Raw genomic sequence first — 21,490 nt, 5'->3', positions numbered from 1 at the left:
GCTCCAAAGCCCCTGCCTGCCTCAGTGCCTGTGTGCCGCTGGGGTGCAGCACCACAGGCCTGCTGTGGTGGCGCTGCCAATGGCCAGCCACCAGTGGCCAGGACAGCGGGCCAGCAGCCCTTCAGTTCACACCCGCGTGCCCTGCCGTCCCCCAGCCCCCTACCCTCTGCTCCCTGTGCCCTCTCTTCTTCTTTTTCCTCCCACCCCCACCCCTCCATCCTCCCACCAGGCAGAGAAACCCACACCCAGCCCTCCTGGCAGCCCAGGTGCCCCCAGAAGGCGGGGTCAAAAGGGAGAGTGGAGAGGTGGTTCTGGCCTCTCCTGAGCCCCAGCTCCTGCCCAGGGCCTGCCTGAAACCTGGGACAGTGGCAGAGGCGGGGGCGTGGCAAGCCTGGGAAGGAAGACGTAAGAACGCTGAGCAGACGGGGTGAGGGGGTCCCCTGCTACCCTGACCGGGGCTGCTCTTCCCAGAGAAACGAGGTGGCGGCGGCGGCGGGTACCAGCAGATTCCTAGGCTAGCCCGTTTCCGAGCTGAAATGGGTCCTCTGAGGACCAGGCATCTCAGGGAACCGGGCATTCCGGGGCACAGGCAACAGACGGGCAAACAGGCCATTGGAGCTGGACCCATTTCTGCTCAGTGGCGCCAGGGCAGGGGCCATCAACACTATCCCTTCATCCCTCCACCCCACGAGCCTGTCCCATCTGCACTCCTCTGTCACTCATGATATTGACATACATGTCACCAATAGTCAGTAGCTAAGATTTGAACCCAGACGGTCTGACACATACCCATTCACACTCTCAACACGCTCCCCAGTGAGTGGGTGGTGGGTGTGGGTGCTGCCCACCCAGCGGCAGAGCAGACATGGGCCTTGTACTCAGGGAGCACGAGTCATCAGCCCTGACTTCGCTCATGGATGCTAGGCGCCCAGGCCACAGGGGCTGGGATCAGGGCAGACTTCCTGGAGGAGGAGTCCTCTCTGAGCTCACAAGCTGCTTCTGCTTCATCTGAACCTCTTGGGGGGCCTCTGGATGGGAATCCTCCCAAGTATAAAGCTCATGACACCCTGCATTCCGTCAGCTTCTGGAGCGGCCAGTCCTCAGAGCTGCCCTCAAGTGTCCCCCACAAAACATGCCCTGCCCCTCCTCCCCACGCAGCCCTGTAGCCTCCTGCTTCCTCCATGACTCTGCCCTGTGCTCTCCCCGCTCCTCTGCTCCCTGTCTCTGGCCCCCTTCTTCTTCCTGACTGTCCCCCTCCTCCCCAGCTGTGCACTGATGTGCCTGTCACCGCCCACCACCTGCGCGCTGGCCTGGCCACCACTCCTTCAGTGGACACCCACAGCCCCTCCCAAGCGTCCTCTTGATGATGCTTTTAGTCTCTCCAGTTTTTTCTCAGGCTGTCCTCCGATGGGTGTTTCTGACGTGCAACTCTTATTGTGCCCCCCCCCAGTCTATTTCCTTCCAGATGGTCAGCCTCCATTCCCTGACCAAGAGGCCTTCCGCGACCTGCCTGTACCCACCCCCTGGCTTCGTCTTTCCTGCCTCAAACCAAGGGCTCCTTCCAAGTCTCCCCATAGGAATCATCTGCTGGGGAAGATTTTTATCTACAAACAAGTGCCATCAGATAAGCCAAAAGCAGATAAATTGGCATGTTGTCATACCCCTCAGTCTGCCGTGAGTATGCAAAAAGCTCCTTCGGGCTGAGCTTTTCAAGGTTCGTTGCTGAATAACAAGCGCTTGTTGTATTTTGGCTTTACTCTTTTAATTAGGTGGCCTGTTTTGTTTTTTAATCATCTCTATTGTTTACATACAATTTATATATTTTAAGTGTACAGGTTGATCACTTCTGACAAATGTATGTACCTGTGTAAGCTCCACCACAGTCAAAACATTACAGTAACCTTAATTCTATTCTGCTTTTCTGTATGTTTATTCTTATGCCAATACCACGCTGTCTTTTTTTTTTTTTTTTTTTAAGAGAGAGAGCAGAAGGGAGGGAGAAAGAGAAGGGGAGAAACATCCATTAGTTGCCTCAACCCAGGCATGTGCCCCAGCTAGGAATCAAACCAGCGACTTTTCGGTTTGTGGGACGACATTCAGTCCCCTGAGCCACGCAGTTAGGGTCACACTGTCTTGATTCCTATTGCTTTGGAGTGTGTTCTGAAATTGCCAAGAGCGAATCCTCCAATTTTGTTCTTTTTCAAGATTGTTTTGGCTTTGCTGAATCCTTTGTAGTTCCATGTGAATTTTAAAGTCAGGTTGTCAGTTTCTACAAAGAGGCCAGCTGGAATTCTGATAAGGGTTGTGTTGGTCTGGAGATCATTTAGGGAACTGTTGCTACCTTAATAATTTTAAGTTTTCAGTCCATGAATGGGGGACGTTTTCACATTGGCTTAGATATTACTTAATACCTTTCAATAATATTTTTGTATTTTTCAGAGTATAAATTTTGTACTTTGGTCAAATTTATTCCTAAATGTTTTCTTTTGATGTTATTGTAAATGGAATTGTTTTCTTAATTACATCTTCAGATTGTTCATTGCTAGTGTATCAGTAGTAGGATTGATTTTTTTATATTGACCTTGTATCCCACAAACTTGTTCAACTCCTTTATTAATAGCTTTTTAAAGAATTCCTTAGGATTATCTATGTACAAGATCATGTCATCACAAATAGAGATAGTTTTACTTTTACCTTTCTGATCTCGATGCCTTTTGTTTCTTCCTGCCTGTTGCCCTGGCTAGACCCTCCCGCACAGTGTCGGGTGGAGGTGGCGAAGTGGCATCCTTGCCTTGGTCCTGACCTTAGCAGAGGATAAGACAAGAATAAACTTTGTGTTCCAAAGTAAGCTTACCATTGTGAGTATGTGAAACACAGTTTATTATTTATTTATTATTGCATTATTTATTATTGCTGACCTACTTTTGCCCATCCCTGTATGTTGGGCAAAACATCTGCTATGTTGGGTCCCTTTCACTTTCAAGAACTTGTATTACATTGGGCCCACCTGGATAATCTAGGCTATGCTATTTTAAAGTCAGCTGATGAGTAAATTTTAATTCCATCTGCAGCCTTTCCCCCTTTGTCATGTAACATATTCATGGGTCTCGAGACTTAGGATATGACATTTTGGAGGGGTCGTTAGTCTGCCTACTACAACAGGCCAGAATCATAAGCACCTTCTTTTTTAAATATTATATTTGCTATAAAAAACACAAACACAACCATTTTTTTGGAAATCTAATCTATGAAGGCAAAGTAACTTTTACCTTAAAGTTATTCTCATATGCTTTTGCAGACATTGTAATCTTTTCTTTAATTCTGAATATTTAGATTTAGCACAAAGAACAATTAAAATACTTCCTAGAATTAAGTTTGGTAAACTGCCACATGAGAGCCATCATTGTTTAATAGTCTCTGTTTCATGACTTAAATCTCATAAAATAAATAGAAAGGACACAAATGGCAGTTTTTTCATATGGTAAGTTGTCCAGAAACCAAGTGTGGACAGTTGTCAAGTAGCTCTTTGGAACTTGCAGTGTGTTGAACACAAATTGTTTCCCCTGAAGTCTTTGGATCCCTGTAAGCTTAAAAGTTTCTATTTTATTGGAGCAAAAGAGATCACTACGGGCAAAAGACAGTTGGAGGAAGGACTTTTCAAAACATGCATATGTACATAATGACACACATTTATTGTGTGCCTGTATAAATATATAAATAATATGTATACACATGTGTTAGTAACATACATATATATCATTCCTTGTTTATGAAAGTAACACGTTCATTGTGAAAATTTCAAATACTAAATCAGAAGAATATTATGTTGAACTGTATGAAATTGCCAGTTATTTCACTTTTTACAACTACAAACACAGCAATTTCATACTATTCAACCTGATAGTATAGTGAGGAGAGCTCCCTGTCATCCCCAGGCTCTGGAGGGAGCCACAGGCGATGGGTGTGCATTCCTCCAGGCTGGGGCGTATGCCCCTGCAAGTCTGTGGTCAGTGGAGTTGCGGGGATTATTTTGCAACCTGCTTTCTAAATGCTTTGTAGAGCCCAGCGAATGCTAGCACTGGTTGCGCTGCTTCCCCTCTCTGGAGCCTGTTTCCGCATCTGTAAACGTGGAACTAAGGGCTCTGCGCTAGTTACTCATTTATTGCCTCTCAGCTCCGAATTCATCACGTTCGCCTTCTCTCTGAAAGCATATTTGGGTCCTTTAAATATTTTTCCTTTGCCAGACGGCGCAATGTGAAGTCTCTCCAGCAGAGGGCGCGGGAGCATTTATTGAGGAAGAGGTTTTGCTTCCTGGTTTTGACCGGATCCCGTCAGCGCGCGGCTGCCGCAGGAGCCCGGGCCACCTGCAGGGGGCAGCTCGGCCAGCACCAGGCTCGTGCAGCGCAGGGGGCCAGCAGCACCCACCCCCACCCTGGGAGTAGTGGAGTGCCTCTTCCCCAGCACCCTAAAGGACGGCTTCCCAGCAAGTTCCATCGGGCCTGTGCAGCCCTTGAGTTTCCTTCTCCAACCACGTGCTGGACTGAGGCCCTTGGGGGGCAGGGGCAGTGCTCTATCTCAGCCGTACCGGTGGGGGGTGCTCTTGTACCTGTTATTCCTGCGTTCTTTAGCTTTCTCCTTACTTCCTACTAACCAATCCCTTGTTACTCCAGCCTCCTATTGTAGTTAATAATTATTTATATTAGACTTTCCCTGGTCAAATTACTCTGTGGTTTCTCAGATTGAGACAGATTCCGCATATTGTTAGGAGGATCGGAAATGACTGCAGGGAGGACTCAGAGGGCCGCTGGGACGTCGCGATCCCAAGCGTTTCTCGGCGTCAGTGCCTGCAGAGCAGCCTCTGGTTACCTGCTGTGGTTCCACAGCATGGAGGGAGTTCTGAATCACTCTGCTTCTGATGGACATTTGGATTATTCCACTTTTCCATTATTATTTTTTTAAGACTATTTATTTATTTTTAGAGAGAGGAGGAAGAGAGGGAGAGAAACACCCATGTGCAGGAGAGACATCCATCAGTTGCTTCTCACACATGCCCCCATCTGGGGACCTGGCCCACAACCCAGGCATGTGTCTTAACTGGGAATGGAACCAGCGACCGTTCGGTTTTCAGGCTGGCACTCAATCCACTGAGCCACACCAGCCAAGGCTCCACTTTTCCATCATTACAAACAGTCCTGTGATCCACATAAGGACTGCCATTTACTGAGCGCTTGCTGTGTGCTAAACACTGAAGCTGCTATACATATTAACTTATGTGTCCTCACAGCATGCCTCCTGTATTGGTTCCCTATGGCTACTGTAACAAATTACCGCAAAATCTTAAAAGCTTTATTGATTTTAGAGAGAGAGAAAGGAAGAGAGAGAGAAACATGACTTCTTGTTCCACTTATTTATGTGTTCACTGGTTGCTTTTCGTATGTGCCCTGACAGGAGATTGAACTTGCCACCTTGGTGTATCAGGATGATGCTCTAACCAACTGAACTACCCGGCCAGGGCCTGAAATGCCACAAATTTAGTGGCTTAAAATAACAAGCACTTAGTATCTTAGAGTTTTGGATGCCAGTCGTCTAAATGAAGGGCTGTGTCCCTTCTGAGTGTTTCAGGGAAGAATATGTTTCCTTGTCTTTCTCAGCGTCTAGAGGCACTGCATTTTTTGGCTCATGGCTCCTCCCTCACCTCACTCACTCCCAGGTCATCTCCCCTTCTCAAGAATCTGGCAAAAACAAAGCCCCTTTTACTGTGCAAGTAACATAATTCTCAAATTCCAGGGATTAAGAGGTGGACATGTTTTAAATTTTTTATTTATTTTTAGAGAGAGGGAGAGAAATATCAGTCCACTGCTTCTCACGCTCCCCCTAACCAGGGACTGGGCCCGCAAGCCATGCATGTTCTATGACTGCGAGTCGAACCAGCGAACTTTCACTTTGCAGGATGACAACCAACTGAACCACACCGGTCAGGGCGAGAGGTGAACATCTTTGAACAGAAGTTATTCAGCCTACCATACCTATGGAGCAGATACAATTATTCCACCCATTTTACAGGTGAGAAAACTGAGGTACAAAGAGAATAAGTAACTTGGTCAAGGACGAACAGCTCATACTCAGCTGAGCTGAACTACCTGCAGCCTGGCTCCATAATTCAGGCTCTAACAACTGTGCCGCTTTGTCTAAATCTTTGCATACTTGCACAAGGGCTTTGTGTAAGACATGTTTCTAGAAGTGGAATTACTAGAGCAAAGGGTTTAACAGGTATTGCACACTTGTCCTCTGCTACAGCTGTGCTAGTTAGTTCCACCGCAGCGCCTGCAGTTCCGAACTTCTCCCTGTCCAAGTCTTGCTCCTGTGAGGGCAGAATGTTACTTGTATACACAAAACCAAAGGATTGTAGAAGTTCTTGTCAGTTCAGTAACTGAAAATGTTTCTCTTTCATGAAAGGAAAGGACCATTATTCTCCTAATAATAAACAAAAAAATTATAGCAACAATTAAGAACTGTCAGTTTAGGCCCTGGCTGGGTAGCTTAGTTGGTTAGAGTGTCCTCCCGATACGCCAGACTTGTGGGCGTCCTCCTGATAAAGCTAAAGTTGTGGGTTCGATCTCTGGTCAGGGCATGTACAAGAAGCAACCAATGAACACATGAATAAGTGAAACAACAAATCAATGTCTTTCCCTTGTCAATAAATTAAAAAAAAACCAAAAACCCCATCAGTTTCCAAGAGAAAATAAAAACATTTGATCACTATAATGTATTGCAAGACTGAAAATACTATTTTAATGCTGTCTTTCCATACACTGTTTTTGTAATGCTGTGATTCCAGCTGTATTTTCTCACGCTCTTTCGTCAGAGGTACCGTGTTCCGGGGTTTAATTTTCCTGCCTTTGTCGATTGTTTTCATCGCTGGTGTCATTTGAAGATGTCTGGTTAATGAATCACTTTGACCACTGAGCCTTTGCAATCAGTCTGTTTTTATTTTGCATCCACATCACAAGACTTGTTTACAACTTCCTTTTCAAGGCCTTCATTTCCCTTCCCAGTGTGCTGCTTACTGGGGCCATGTACTTTAACTAACCACAATGGCAAACACTTACGTTCTTTTCTAGTCTTCATTTTACAGACAAGGAAAAGGGGTTGAAGTGACTCGCCCAAGATCCCACAGAAATGGATTCAGGGATTCAGACCCGGGATTCTGACCAGGGCATCTGCCTCTAGGCTCCACCTGCGTGACATCCCACTGCATCTCCCCTGTAGTGACTGCTCTCCTGGTGTCTCCACGGGCCCTGTCCCAGCCCGCCATGGGCTGTCCATGGGGCGCGGTAGGGCTTGCAGAACTGCTCAGACTCCTGGTGAGGGAGGCCGCGGGCAGCGCAGTGGCTCAGGCCCTGTCACTTCCTACTGCATGAGCTTTCAGAGTCTCGTTTTCCTCATCTGTGAGATGGGAACAACATTATACCCCCCCCCAACCTCTCTCCGTGGGGCAGCGATGAGGAACTGGTGTTATCCCCATTTTACAGTGGATGGAATAGAAGTTCACAGTGTGAGAGCTGGGGAAAGGGACATTGCCCCCTTCCTAAGAAGACGGCATTCTGGGCTCGGCTGTAGCAGCAGTTAGTGCGCAGGGAACTGGTGGGGCAGCTCCCTTTTCTGACTTCATTTGTGACTGCTCTCTGGTGTGCTCTGCCCAGCCTGTCCCAGGCTTGGTGCCTGCCTCCCACTGTTCTCTACTCCAGGGACTCCCAGGCCTGCCCCCTGCCCAGGGGCCCTGCCCTTCTGCACCTGTTTCCTCTCCAGGCGAGGCCTCGTACACGGCACCAACCTAACATTTGGTAGGTGCTGAGAGTGTGCCATTAACTAAACACCACCACGTGAACCCTGTGTTCTTAGGCCCCCCCTTCCACCCATGCCCTCTACCCTACAACATCACCCCACCCCATCCTCTCCGTCTCCATTATTCCACACTCACAAACACATGCCTCTTCAGGAGGTTAAAGTTTTAGACTCCATATTCTGGCATGTAAGACCTCTGCTCCCCTCCAGTGACAGGATGCTCCCCGCCCCCACTATTGCCAACTCCAGGTTCAGAATGTTGTCCCTGTCTCCCTATCAAAGTCACACAGGAAGATCTGTAGTCATTACGTCTACTCTGTCCAAAGCAGCCAATACCGTGTCTGATCCTCTCTGTGTGCCTGTCCTGCACAGGTGCTTGGACAACAGAAGGGAGAGAACAAATCTCTGCGGAGTGGTTGTGTGTCAACTGAGGTACAGGGCGTCGTTTACCCCAATTTATAAACGGGGAACCAAGGTTCCCAGAGGGCAAATGAGTTTCCAAAACCAGTGAGAGGGGCTGAGCTGGGATCTGAACCCAGCTCTGCTGACTTTGGCATCCTTGCCTTGGAATCTGCTCCCCAAAGCACCCAAACCAGATGTTTCATAAGCAGTGCCCGGATCTCACCCATACTCTGTAGGATGTCGCTGTGGGACTGCCCTCAACTCTGGGTCCCCTGAGACCCTACCTGCAAAGGGGCCATTGCCTGCCCAGCCACTTCTGGACACTGAGCTCAGTCCAGCTGAAGGGGCTTGGTCCCCAGCAGTGTGACTGGCATTTGAGTGCTGACACACCTTTGCCACTGACAGTCCCAAATTGTGCAGGCCCTGTGGGGCTCAGAGGAGATGCAGGCCACGTAGGCTGGAGAGCTGGGTCTGCTGTGCCCAGGAGAACAGCGGCGCTGCCTGGCCCTCTGTTTTCCGGACTTCCTGGGCTGTTTCTCCTCCCACTTCTACTTCACTGGGGTCATTGCCTCTTCCAACCCCAGGTCCCCCGCTCTTGCCCCAGGGTTCCTGGACCTCCCCTGGACCTTTGTTTCACTTTCTGGCCCTCATCCACACGCCTTCTCCTTGTGGAAGGGCTGTGTCTACCTGTGCCACTCGCCTGGTCACTGTCATTGCACCAACACTGACACCTGCTGGATCGTGGAGGCAGGCACCCACTGGCTGGTGGGAAAGAGTGTCTGACTTGGGGACAATCGCCCTCCCTATGTCTACCTCGCTGATCTCTGCACCCCCTCCTTTCTGTCTGCGGACATCTTCATCTCTCTCCCCTTCCCTCCGTGCCTCCGTTTCCCCATCATGTCCCTTCTCAAGCTCTTATCTCTGTAACAAGGCTGGGAGGTGGACTCTTACCACCTACATTTTAGATATAAGGACACAGAAGATTGGAGGGTTTGGGTGACCTGCCACCGCCACGCAGCTAGTAACTGGGGGCTCCGGGTAAGCGCGCGCTCCGCGGGGCGACGTGGGTTTGGTCCCGGCGCGCCTGTCGTCCTTGGACCCACGCCCCGCCCACCTGCCCCGCCCACTGCCCTGTCCTTCCGCCCCACCCACCGGCTCAGGCACCGCCCCCGACCCACCCCAGTCACGCCCCCATACCGCCCCGCCCCCGGCTCCGGCGGCCGAGGACCCGGAGCTAAGGCGCCGGGGCCCGCGGCGGCGGCGGCGGCAGCGGCGGGGGCGATGTGGCTCTTTGTTCGGGACCCAGTCCGGGACTTCCCGTTTGAGCTCATCCCGGAACCCGCCGAGGGCAGCCCGCCAGGGCTCTGGACACTGCACCGCGGCCGCAAGAAGGTGAGCGCTGTCCCGCTCCGCAGGCCGCGGCGGACCTCGGTCTCGCCTAGTCAGCGCCGCCGTCCCCGCGGCGTTGCGCCCCGACTGACGTGGCTGCGGAGCCGCCGGGACAACGGGCAGGGGGAGGGGGACGGGCAGTGCCGACGTGGCGGGAGGAAGGACCGAGGGACCGACCGGCAGACGGAACCGGGGTCACGTGAGCCGGGCTCTGTGCCTAAGGACTGACTTTGGGAGAGACCCGGCCGGCGGCCCTTTCCTTAAGGCACTGAGCCGGCTCTGGGGACAGTCTCGGAGCTGGAGTGTTCGGTCCGGGCCAACACCCCTCAGGCCCCTGTGTCCTCCACCCGCCCAGGCCACAGGCAGCCTAGTGTCCATCTTCGTGTATGATGTGAAGCCCGGCGCCGAAGAGCAGACCCAGGTGGCCAAAGCTGCTTTCAAGCGTCTCAAAACTCTTCGGCACCCCAATATTCTGGCCTACATCGATGGGCTGGAGGTACCTGCTGCCCCACGTCTGCCCCTCACTTTCTCCCAATTTCCACCCCTTCTGCCTCAGCATCCCAGGTTTTATTCCCCTTCTCCATCTCTGAGCCCATCGTGTCTCTCACCTCTTGTCCTGTTCCCCTACCTGCCCTAATAGCCCCGTGTCCCCTCTTCAGACAGACAAATGCCTCCACGTAGTGACTGAGGCTGTGACTCCGCTGGGAGTATACCTCAAGGCGCGAGCAGAGGCTGGTGGCCCGAAGGAGCTGGAGCTCTCCTGGGGGCTACACCAGATTGTGGTGAGGTGGGGGGCAATGGTCGATGAGAGCAGGGGTGGGGGGCTTTAGGTACTGGGGTGTAATGGCTCCTTCTGCCCCCAGAAAGCCCTCAGTTTCCTCGTCAACGACTGCAACCTCATCCACAACAACGTCTGCATGGCTGCTGTGTTTGTGGACCGCGCCGGGGAATGGAAGCTTGGGGGCCTGGACTACATGTACTCGGCCCAGGGCAATGGTGGGGCAGCCCCCCGCAAGGGGGTCCCCGAGCTTGAGCAGTATGACCCTCCAGAGTTGGCTGATAGCAGTGGCAGATCCATCAAAGAGAAGTGGTGGGTGACTGGGGGGCGGCATGCCCCAAGCTGCTCTGTTCCGGAAGCCCCTGCAGCCTCAGGACCCCTAGACTAGTTGGCACACGCTCCCCTCTCGCCTGCTGCCTGGCGGGGGGGTGGGGAATCAGAGTCTTCAAGGTGCTCCCAGCTCCGCAGGGAGGCAGGGCAGGATAAACACAGGTTTTGGGGTGATGTGGCTCTGAATTTGAAAGTTGCGTGACCTGAGGCAGATGTCATTGCTTCTCTGAGCCTCAGTTTTTCTCCTCTGCCAAATGGGCTAATGAAACCTGCTTTTGGGGGCTGATGGGAGGATCAGGTGAAGGATCCAGCCCAGGCTCTGCCATGCAGCCTGTGCCTGGTGCTCAAGGCAGGTTGGAGGCCTGTGCTGGCAGGTGGCAGGGACTTGAGCAGCTCTGGTCACTGCCTCAGGTCAGCTGACATGTGGCGCTTGGGCTGCCTCATCTGGGAAGTCTTCAATGGGCCCCTACCTCGGGCTGCTGCCCTGCGCAACCCTGGGAAGGTGAGTGTCTGACCCTCCCCAGCCCTTCCCTGGCAGCCCGCCAGCCCTGCCTGACACTGACCCTTCTCCCACAGATCCCCAAGTCTCTGGTGCCCCATTATTGCGAGTTGGTTGGAGCCAACCCCAAGGTGCGTCCCAACCCGGCCCGCTTCCTGCAGAACTGCCGGGCACCTGGTGGCTTCATGAACAACCGCTTTGTGGAGACCAACCTCTTCTTGGAAGAGATTCAGGTGCGCCACCCCCACACCGGGCTTTGGGCCTGCATTCCTCCCCCCATCCCCTCTCCCCATTTTGCAGGCCCTTCATAATTCGGTCTTTGGAGACCACACTGGGCTGTGGAGCTGGGCTGTCTGCATTCACACCCTAGCCCCTGCTCTCAGGTGTTGTGTGACTTCCCTCGGCTAAAGCTCTGGCCTGATAACAGTAACTGCTTCGGAAGGGCGTGATGAGAATTCAGTGAGCTCAAGGTGCACGGTACAGAGTCCGACACAGAGTTGCTGCGTGCCGACCGCTCTGGGCGCGCCGTTACCTCCACTCATACATCCCGGCCCTGTTCCTGACGTGCGCCGTGCCCAGAGCTGGGCTGCACTGTGGCCAGGGGGATGGAGGAAGGAGTCAGACCGAGATCCCTGCCCTCACATTTCTAAGAGGGAGCAAACGGACCAGGTACCCCCTTGGGGACTCTTGTTGGAGAATAGGGACAGAAAACAGGAGGAAATGTGTGCTCCCTGGGATGGCTGTGAGTGCCAGGGGGGACCGTGGCAGGGGCAGGCGCTCAGGGAAGGGCTCTCGGGCATGACACTTGGGCTGAGACTTGCAGCGAGTAAGGGGAAGGGGACGATCACTGGGGAGGAGACCTCTGAGCGGAAGGAACTGCAGTTGGGAGATGGTGAGCGTGGAGGGCTTGGCTTCAGCTCTTTGAACCTCGGTTTCCACAGCTGCCTAATGGGGATGATAGTGGCATCTCCTGGCCCCACGGGGTTGTCGTAGGGAATGAAGTGGGGAGGCGCTGTTCTGGACATCTGCTCTGACCGGCTGTGTGTGGCCACACTGAGAGGTGGCCGAGAATCTGCAGTGAGGAGCGACAGGCACTTCACAGGCCTTGGTCTGGAGTCTTGACTCAGACGGGCCTGGAGGCACCTTGGGAGGACAGAGAACCTGAGCTGCGTTTTGAAGAGGCCCTAGAGGCACGGAGCCCTGTTGCCTCCTGGGTGCCGTGGGGGTAGCAGGGACATGGTTACGTGGCGTTCTCTTCCTGTGGCTGGCCCTGCTGGGCTGCCCTTCCCCTTCAATGGACTCTGTAGGAAACGGACTGTTTCTGAGGAGGAGAAAGTGAGCGGGCGGTGCCCAGGGGCCAGAGTGGCGGAGGGTGCCCGGCTGTGACTCCCCCCGTGTGCAGCCTCGGGTGCGGTTTGGCCTTTCTCTGGGCCTTGGCTGCCCCAGACCCCTGCTGTCAGGGCACCAAGCCTGCCTTCCACGCTGGGCTGGGGCGCGCGAGAGCCAGCTCAGTCGTCCGTACCTCCAGCCAGGGGCCGCCTCTCTTGGGTTAGGCAGTGGCAGGGGTGGGGGGCGGGGCAGCAGAGAGCACAGGAACCTCGGAACCCTCCAGGACTGGGTTAGAATCCCTGCAGGGCCCACTTGACAGGTGGCCTTGAGCCTCAGCCTCCTCGTCTGTGAATGGAACGACAGCACCTTGACACGGGGCGCAGCACAGCCGAGGCCCCAGGCTGCTGAGTCAAACAGTGCCCTGACTGCTGCTTAGCGTGTGACCTTGGACGAGCTCTTAGCCCTCTCTGTGCCTCAGCTTCCCTGCTGGATTAAGCATGAATTTTGTTGGTACCTTTATAAAGTCGTGAGAAGGGTTGTTTAATCTGTGTGAAGATTTCAGCATGTAACCCTGCCTGGCATGTAGCCCGTCTTCAGGAAATGGGTGCTGTGGGTGTTATGGCCTCTGAGGGGTTGGGAGGACCCAAGGAGACTTTGAGTTGACAGCCTGGCCCACGTGGGCTCAGTGAGTGGGAGGACCGGGTCTAGGGGTGGGCTGCTCCTCACGCCCGCCTCCCCGCAGCCTGCCGTGAACTCCATCCAGTGCTGGGTGCAGGTGTGCCTGACCAGCCAAGGTCAGGGCATGGAGTAAGTCCCTTCGCCTCTCTGGGCCTCGGCGTTCTCATCAGTGTGATGAGGGGTTAGTGGTCCCGTTGAGTTGTCAGGAGGCGTTGAGGCAATGCCGGTGCAGGGCCTGATCCCCTCAGTGGCCGCTTTCTTAACAGGTCAGGTGGAAGTGAAAGAATGACACTAAACGATTCAGCACCTGCAGTGTGCCAGGCACAGTGCTGACAGCTGCCTCTCACTTTCTGGTTGAATCCTCAGAACGACCTGGGAAAGTAGTGTTGTTCGGGTTTACAGATGCAGGAACTTGCCCAATGTCACATGGCTCATAAACGGGAGAGCTGGGATTTGAACCCAGGCAGCTGGGCTCACAAGCTTTTCTCCTTCAGACTGGGGTGACCCCACGTCCTTGCCTGTGGCTGGGGAGGGCGGTGGCCAGGCTGATCTCCTCCTCCCTGCATCTTGTCCTCACTCCCCCAGATCAAGGAGCCGGCCGAGAAGCAAAAGTTTTTCCAAGAGCTGAGCAAGAGCCTCGACTCGTTCCCTGAGGATTTCTGCCGACACAAGGTGCTGCCCCAGCTGCTGACGGCCTTCGAGTTTGGCAGTGCGGGGGCTGTGGTCCTCACGCCCCTCTTCAAGGTGAGCAGCGCCAGGGGCCTCGGGGATGGGAGACTGGAGGCCCGGAGCCTCAGCAAGTGTGGGGCCCAGAGACTCCAGACTGACTGGTGGGTCAGAGCCACAAAGGAGAAGGCTGTGGAGCGGGGCCCGCCCTGCGGGGGCCATCCCAGGGCGGGTAACCTGGTGGGGGCAGCCCCAAGCCCCGCTGAGGAGCAGCTTCCTGCCCGCATCCCAGTAGCTGAGCTGGCCAGCTGTCATGGAGGCTGAGGAGACTTCTGGTCTTTGGGGAGGGGAAACCCTGTGCCTCCGAAATCCTTTTTCCAAAGACCCCTTGCTTCAGGGCCCTCAGTCCTTCCTCCGTTTCCCCGAGACAGCCCTCCTGGTCTGACCTGTGTCCCCACCCTGGTTCCCAGGGCCCAGGATGTCACCCACTTGCCCCATCACTTTTCATCCTCCCTCAGGACCACTTGGCACTTGGCTCTCCTGGCTTCTACGGGCTGGGTCCTTATCCCTTTCCTCCGACCCCCGTCCCCCCTTAACTGGGCACCTGCCATTTCCCCTTCTGCCCCCCCAGGAGAACCGTTTCTCCTGAAGGGACTTGGTGTGGGGGAAATAGGGAAGAAAGCAAGCAAATCCGGCATCACCGGGAACCCCCAGAAATTGTAGGCAGAGTCGTGTGCATGTGTGTGCCTGTGGCGTGTAGGTTCCTGATTCTAGGGAAGGGCACGGCGCTTTCCTCAGCCGCCTGAGAGAGGCTTGACCCTGCAAGGTTAAGGGCAGGAGAGGGAATATGGGCAAAGGGGCCACTGAGAAAGTGCCCGCTCCCCCCACCATCCACCATCACCCCATTTCCACCCCGGAAGATCAGCAGAAGTTAAATGAGCCCAGTGATATCTCCCATTCTTGAGGCTGTAGCTGCGTCCCCTCCCTGCTCCTTCCCGCAGGTGGGCAAGCTCCTCAGTGCCGAGGAGTATCAACAGAAGATCATCCCCGTTGTGGTCAAGATGTTCTCATCCACAGATCGGGCCATGCGCATCCGCCTCCTACAGCAGGTAGGGGCCCTGGCCAGGCCCTGCCCCCTCCATCCCACCCAGAGCCCACCATGGCTGCTGGGGAGGCCCCTGCCTCACCACCACCCCTAGGCAGGTGACTGGAGTCCCTGCCCTGGCGCCTAAGAAACCCCTTCCCAAATGTACACACAGGTAAGGGACCAGTGAGGCTGTGCACGCTAGAAGTCGAGATAATCACAGGGCTCGCTGGCAGCTTTGGGAATGCCCAGCCTGCCCGGGCTGCAGGGCTCAAACACCCCCCATCTCCTGTCTCAGTCCCTCTAGCCCTCTCGAGTGGAGACAGTGCTTCTCCTGCCAGCCCTAGTGCAACCGGGAGCATCAGAAAGGATTGATGGGCTGCGGGGGCGGGGGCCTGTGAACCAAGAAATACCTGGTGGCTGTCAGGTAGCATTCCCTCTCCAACTGCCAAGTGTACCGGCCCTCCTCACGTGCTTGTCTGGCCAGGGGTTGTACCCCATTTTACAGAAGAGGCAGTGGAGGGTCTGAGAGGAGGCGTGGCCCAGTCGGCCTGAGCAGGCCCAGAGGCCGAGCCCTCCAGCCCCCAGTCCCTGGCTCTTCCCAGCACCCTCTTGGTCTCTTCTCGGCCCTCTGTATGGCTCAAGCACTATATGAGCTTGAGGCCAAAGAGAGGCCAGACTTGAGACAGGGAGCTTAGGAGACTCACCGGGCCGGCCAGTGCCTAGCCAGTGGAGAAATCAAGCCAAGAGGGGCCCCCTGACTATGGTGGCGGGGAGGGACTGACTGAGCTTTTATATCTCCCACTGGGCCACAGATGGAGCAGTTCATCCAATACCTTGACGAGCCAACAGTCAACACCCAGATCTTCCCCCACGTCGTGCATGGCTTCCTGGACACCAACCCTGCCATCCGGGAGCAGACGGTCAAGGTGGGTGTGGCCAGGCCCAGAGTGGCCACCCCTGGTTTTCCAAGGATTGGAGGGGCTTCCCCCAGGACACAGAAGCCTTGGTTCTGGCCTGCGGGTCTGAGAAGGTTATGGGGAGGCAGGCACCATGCTGCCCGTGGGCCCAGGCTCTGGATGCAGCTCAGCGGCTGTTGTGGAGAGCAGGGTGGGCACAGCCTATTGTCCTTCTGTTCGGCAGATTCTGGCCGGGCACCTCCCTGGGGTACAGTGTGCACAGGCAGACCGAACTCCCCGCTCATGGAGCTTCTTTTGAAGGGATGGGGTGTGGCCTTGGCGGACAGTGAGCAGAATTAGAAAGCACGTAATGTGTTAGAAGTGATAGAGTGCGAAGAGAAGGGTTTTAAGTTTTATAAATGGATCTGGGAAAACCTTGCTAAGGAAGCATCATTTGGGGAAAGAAGGCGAGAGGCCAAGCCACGCGGAGACTGAAGGAAGCGCGCCCCTGCGGAAGGAGCAGCTGGCGTGGACCTGGAGTGGAGAAGCCGCAGCAGGGGCTTCATGGGGCTGAAGGGGCGTGGGGGTGCGAGGCAGAGCCCCAGAGGGGATGGCGGGGCTGGCGGCCGGGGCCGCGCAGGGTGTGGCAGCGACCTGATGCGCTCGATGGGCGTGAGACGTGGGGACTGGGCCAAGCACTGGCCTTGTCTGACTTGTTCTAAAAGAATCGCTGTGTTGCCATGTGGAGAACTGACCCTCAGACCAAGGGCGGAAGCTGAAATACTGTTAGGGGCTGTTGCCGCAGCCCAGGTAAGAGATGACAGTGGCTGAGATGTCGCTGGTGGCAGCAGGTAGAGAGAAGGGGCCATGTTCTGATGGGGAAACCAGTGCTATTTGCTGGTGGGTGGACATGAAGACAAGGAGACTCTGAGGTTTCTGGCCTGAGCAACTGGAAGGCTGAGTTGCTGTTTACCAAGAAGACTGGGGGTCAGGTGTCGGGAGGAGCCAGGCTTAGCTTTGGCCACGTCTCTTAGCCAGCGGAGGCATCGCGGCTGGTTCTGCACATGTGCAGTTTAGGGAAAAAGTCTGGCCAGAGGCGCACATCTGGGCATTGGCAGCTGACAGGCATTCAAAGCCATGGAGGGGGTGAGGTGTAAAAGAGAAGGGGCCTGAGGAGCTGCCGGGGTCTGAACAGTAAGAACTCGGCAAAAGGGGACCAAGAAGGAGAATCCGGAGCGGGAGGTGTCCTGGAAGACCAGGGAGCAAAGTGTCAAGAAGGGAGAGCTCGGAGGCGTGTCATAGCTGCGAAGGGGTCAAGTATGGTGAGGACGGAGAATTGGCCATTGGATTTAGCGGCATGGAGCTCCCTGGTGACCTGAGCCCAAGGCAACTGGCAGAGAGTGTGCATGGGGTGACAGTCTGAACGTGGTCCCTGCGCGCCAGAGAGAGCAGATGAGAGGCGGGAGTGCGGACAGACTTTGGAGGTTGTGCAGCAGAGGGGAAAGAGGAATAGGGGCCCCTCCTCAGTGTTGCGGGCAGCGGCCAGGAGCAGGTGGGGAGGTAGGCCTGGGAGGGCTCTGGCAGCTCTCAGCGCCCAGCTCCACTGGTGGCCTGTGCCCCCTCCCAGGAGGCCACTCTTCACGTGGCCCTTGGCCTGCCAGACCCACGGTTTCCACTGCCCCTGCCCTGCAGTCCATGCTGCTCCTGGCCCCGAAGCTGAACGAGGCCAACCTCAACGTGGAGCTGATGAAGCACTTCGCTCGGCTGCAGGCCAAGGACGAGCAGGGCCCCATCCGTTGCAACACCACCGTCTGCCTGGGAAAAATCGGCTCCTACCTCAGCGCCAGCGTGAGTGCCCTGCCCAGCTGCCAGGAGTCTGTCCCTGTCAAGGACCACAGTCTCCTCCAGGGCCAGGCCTTTCTGTCCGTGGGCCATCTTCCTCCCAGAGCCCCAGGTCCTGGGCACGCCCAGCCTTGATGTCTGAGGGGCAGAGTGAACTGTGCCGGGTCACACAGCAGTAGGTGGCAGACCTGGGAACTGCACCTGGGCCTGCTTGCCCCACAGCCTGCCTGCCTCTCAGCCAGGGTTTGTGAACACAGTGCAAAGGCCTGCAGTGCCCGCCAGTTAATGGGACACCAGTTAACGGAATGAGTGAATCGGGGCAGTGGGGCAGGTGGAAAGGGAGGCTCAACTCCCTACCCCGGCAAGGGCTGCTGCTGCTCCGCCCCGTCACCGCGAGGCAGTGTGAGTCCAGTGACCGGGGGCAAGAAGCCAAGATCCAGAGTTTCGTTTCTTTTTCTTTTTTGTTAAGATTATTTATTTATTTATTTTTAGACCGGGGACGGGGGGTGGGGGGGGGAAAGAGAGGGAGAGAAGCGTCAATGTGTGGTTGCCTCTTGCGTGCCCCCTACTGGGGACCTACTGGCCCACAAGTCATGCATGTGTCCTGACTAGGAATCAAACCTGTGACCCTTTGGTTCAGAGGCTTGTGCTCAATCCACTGAGCCATACCAGCTAGAGCCCAAGATCCAGAGTTTTAAGTAAATTCTTCCTCATTTGTTAGTGACTAACGCATGTTTTTTTATACTGGGGGCCCTGCGGACGGCCTCTGCCATGGAAAGTGAGGCTGGGCAGCTCAGGGCCCCACGACTGACCCTATACTCAGGAGTCCTCTCTCCTGCCCTCCCCCCTCCAAGACCAGACACAGGGTCCTCACCTCTGCCTTCAGCCGGGCCACTAAGGACCCATTTGCACCGTCTCGGGTTGCTGGTGTCCTAGGCTTTGCTGCCACCCACAACCTCTACTCAATGAACGACTGTGCCCACAAGATCCTGCCTGTGCTCTGTGGCCTCACTGTGGATCCCGAGAAATCTGTGCGAGACCAGGTGAGGCACAGCGGGCGCCCTGGAGCTGGGGCTCTGGGGGGTGCCTGGGCCCTAGCTGGCCTCACGGGCTTACAGGAACCTGGAGGCCCCAGCTCTGCCCCTTGCTACCCCACAGGCCTTCAAGGCCATTCGAAGTTTCCTTTCCAAACTGGAGTCTGTGTCAGAGGACCCCACCCAGCTGGCTGAAGTGGGTAAGTGGCCCACACTCATGATCCCTCCTGCTACCTTCTTGACTGTCACCCGCTGTGGCCCCCTTCCACCTCGTGTGAGTATCTGGAAGAACCCTAGAGAACAGACTAGATGCCGCTCTCCCCAGCCCCCACCTTGCAGATGAGAGCAGGCAGACCTGGAGAAGGGATACCCACCACAGGTCCCTCTGTTTCACTTACGGCGCTATCACACTCCCCCTGGACGCACAAGGTGCCTACACCTGTCTGTCTCTCCTGTCGCTGCACAGAGAAAGATGTCCATGCAGCCTCCAGCCCCGGAGTGGGAGGAGCCGCAGCCAGCTGGGCAGGCTGGGCCGTGACGGGGGTCTCCTCGCTGACCTCCAAGCTGATTCGTGCACACCCCACGGCGGCCCCTGGTGAGCCCAATGCCCCGCCGAGACCCACGCCTGAGGGTGAGTGTCCCAAACTGACTGCATCTGTGACAGAGGGCTTGAAGGTGCTGGCACCCAGGAGCTATTGCCTGGCTCCCCCTGGGGTGGTGATGAGGATATAGGGGACAGGGTGGGGTCTAATCCCCTTATGAGCTTCCCTTCTGTATACCCTGCCCCCACCCCCACCCCCAGCAATGTCTGCCCTGTTCTGAGATTTTCCTGGACTCAGACATTCTCTGCTTCCCAGGACTTCCTGCCCCAGCTCCCACCCCTGTCCCTCACACACCCATGGCGTCAGGACATTGGGAGGCACACGAGGAGGACAAGGACTCAGCAAAGGACAGCAGTGCTGCTGACAGATGGGATGATGAAGACTGGGGCAGCTTGGAAGTGAGTGGGGCTGCGGGGGTCTCCCTGGAGGACCCTAGCTCAAGTCACAGGTTGCCACTCAAGGAGCTCGTGTGGGCTTGGCCTGAGTTAAGCCTGTCCTCATCTGCACAGCTGAGCTCCCACTCCACTGCAGGGAGCAAGGCGGGAAGCGAGAGGCCAGGAGACACTGGCTGGAGCAGCCCACTGCTCCTCCTCCCTCGTCTGCTCCCTGTCCGTTCGCCTGCTTCAGTGGTCAGCAATGAGAGGCCGCTCCCAGGCCTAGAAGCAGACTGGTCCTCCCTGAGAGCGGGGTGGAGGAGTTCAGGAAGGGCTGAGGCCCTAGTGGGGCTTTGCTGAAGGAAATGGGGGCAGAGCTCTGGGCCCAATTTCCGCATCTGGTTGACAGCAATCTCTGTTCCCTGAAGCCGCGGGAAGGGGTGTGGAGTTCGATCTCATTCCCAGCTTCCTAGCAGAGTGATGGCGGGACCGGGGGGGCAGGGGGGTTCAGTGTGTGTACCTTACAGATGTGCGACAGGCTTGAGGAGCAAGAAAGATGGACGGCAAATGAAAAAAGGGGTGGAACCCACAACTAGGAAGGGGCTGGAGGTCTTCCTTGCCCTTTGGGTGGGGGAGGGGGGCCTATGGTTGTGTTCTTCCCACCTGCAGCAGGAGGCCGAGTCTGTGCTAGCGCAGCAGGACAACTGGAGCACAGGGGGCCAAGCCCCGCATGCTGGGCAGGTGAGCCGGACGGGACAGGGTGTGCGTGTGTGTGGGAAGCCAGGCCTGGCCCCCCCATCTGGCGCTGCCTCCCCCTTCTCTTCTCCAGACCAGCAACCCTGAGCATAAATCCCCTGAGTCAGACTGGAGCAGCTGGGAGGCGGAGAGCTCTTGGGAGCAGGGCTGGCAGGAGCCGGGCCCCCAGGACCCACCCCCTGAGGGCACACGACTGGCCAGCGAGTACAACTGGGGTGGACCGGAGCCCAGTGACAAAGGCGACCCCTTCGCTGACCTGTCGGCACGTCGGGAGGTCGGTGCCCAGGTACCCAGCACCGGTCCAGTGGGAGGGTACCGATCTGGGGTGGGCCTCCACGGGGAGCTGGTGTCACCTCCAGCCCATGCTTCCTTTTTTTAGCCAAGACCTGATTCGTGGGGCGACGACAACTGGGAGGGCCTGGAGACCGAGAGCCGTGAGTGCCCCCATGGCAGGGCAGACACCCCGCGGTGCCCCTGGCAGGCATGGGCTGGGAGCCCGGGGCCCAGGCCGTCCTGTGGCCCTCAGCCTGCCTCCTTGCCCCCGTTCCCTTTCCAGGGCAGGTGAAGGCTGAGCTGGCCCGGAAGAAACGGGAAGAGCGTCGGCGGGAGATGGAGGCCAAACGTGCTGAGAAGAAGGCCGCCAAGGGCCCCATGAAGCTGGGGACCAGGAAGCTGGACTGAACTGCTGGTGTGGGCGCTTCCTGGCCATGGAGAGCAGGCCCCATGGATGTATTTATTGTATAAACCATGCCAGCCCGGCCAGCACGGCCAGGCACATCTCACGTGTACATAATCAGAACCACAATAAATTGCATTTCACACCCCTTGTGCTGGGCTCAGTCCAGCCCCTCCAAGGAGGCTGGGGTCTGGCACTGCCCTGCAGAGTCCGTGCCCACCACAAAGCCAAGAGTAAAGAGGCACGATCTGATTTATCAGTTTCTAGGGAACACCCTCTGGGAGGAAGGCCCAACGTCCTGTAAACC

At 55.9% G+C, this 21,490-nt stretch overlaps 1 protein-coding gene across 2 annotated transcripts; it reads left to right on the top strand.

Annotated features, from left to right (window-relative positions):
- The first annotated feature begins 9,451 nt into the window (after positions 1-9,451).
- Positions 9,452-21,481, top strand: SCYL1 (SCY1 like pseudokinase 1). Of its 2 annotated transcripts, none has more exons than XM_054570887.1 (18): positions 9,452-9,639; positions 9,992-10,132; positions 10,296-10,418; positions 10,500-10,726; positions 11,156-11,246; positions 11,321-11,476; positions 13,836-13,994; positions 14,918-15,025; positions 15,816-15,929; positions 17,592-17,747; positions 18,596-18,784; positions 18,900-18,975; positions 19,242-19,406; positions 19,633-19,775; positions 20,421-20,492; positions 20,581-20,793; positions 20,887-20,941; positions 21,064-21,481. In XM_054570887.1, exons 1-18 carry the CDS (start codon positions 9,529-9,531, stop codon positions 21,186-21,188), a joined length of 2,424 nt encoding a protein of 807 aa, XP_054426862.1. In that variant the 5' UTR covers positions 9,452-9,528; the 3' UTR covers positions 21,189-21,481. The 2 variants fall into 2 exon arrangements, with proteins under 2 accessions (XP_054426862.1, XP_054426864.1); XM_054570889.1 differs by having other exon boundaries at positions 20,581-20,781; positions 21,064-21,472.
- The last annotated feature ends 9 nt before the right edge of the window (positions 21,482-21,490 follow it).

This window comes from Pteronotus mesoamericanus, unplaced genomic scaffold, assembly GCF_021234165.1.
Source record: "Pteronotus mesoamericanus isolate MK-2021 breed Mesoamerican mustached bat unplaced genomic scaffold, CSHL_Meso_final contig_214, whole genome shotgun sequence".
In the NCBI taxonomy this organism is placed as follows: Eukaryota; Metazoa; Chordata; class Mammalia; order Chiroptera; family Mormoopidae; genus Pteronotus; species Pteronotus mesoamericanus.
Note: the sequence above shows the minus strand (reverse complement) of the source record. Positions and strands in the feature narration are given on the sequence as shown.

Excerpts from the sequence above, each read along its gene's own strand:
- SCYL1 (XM_054570887.1), top strand. The coding sequence starts at position 9,529 with ATGTGGCTCTTTGTTCGGGACCCAGTCCGGGACTTCCCGTTTGAGCTC. Across the intron at positions 9,640-9,991 it reads TGCACCGCGGCCGCAAGAAG|GCCACAGGCAGCCTAGTGTC; the intron begins GTGAGCGCTGTC and ends CCACCCGCCCAG. Across the intron at positions 17,748-18,595 it reads GCTCCTACCTCAGCGCCAGC|ACCAGACACAGGGTCCTCAC; the intron begins GTGAGTGCCCTG and ends CCCCCCTCCAAG.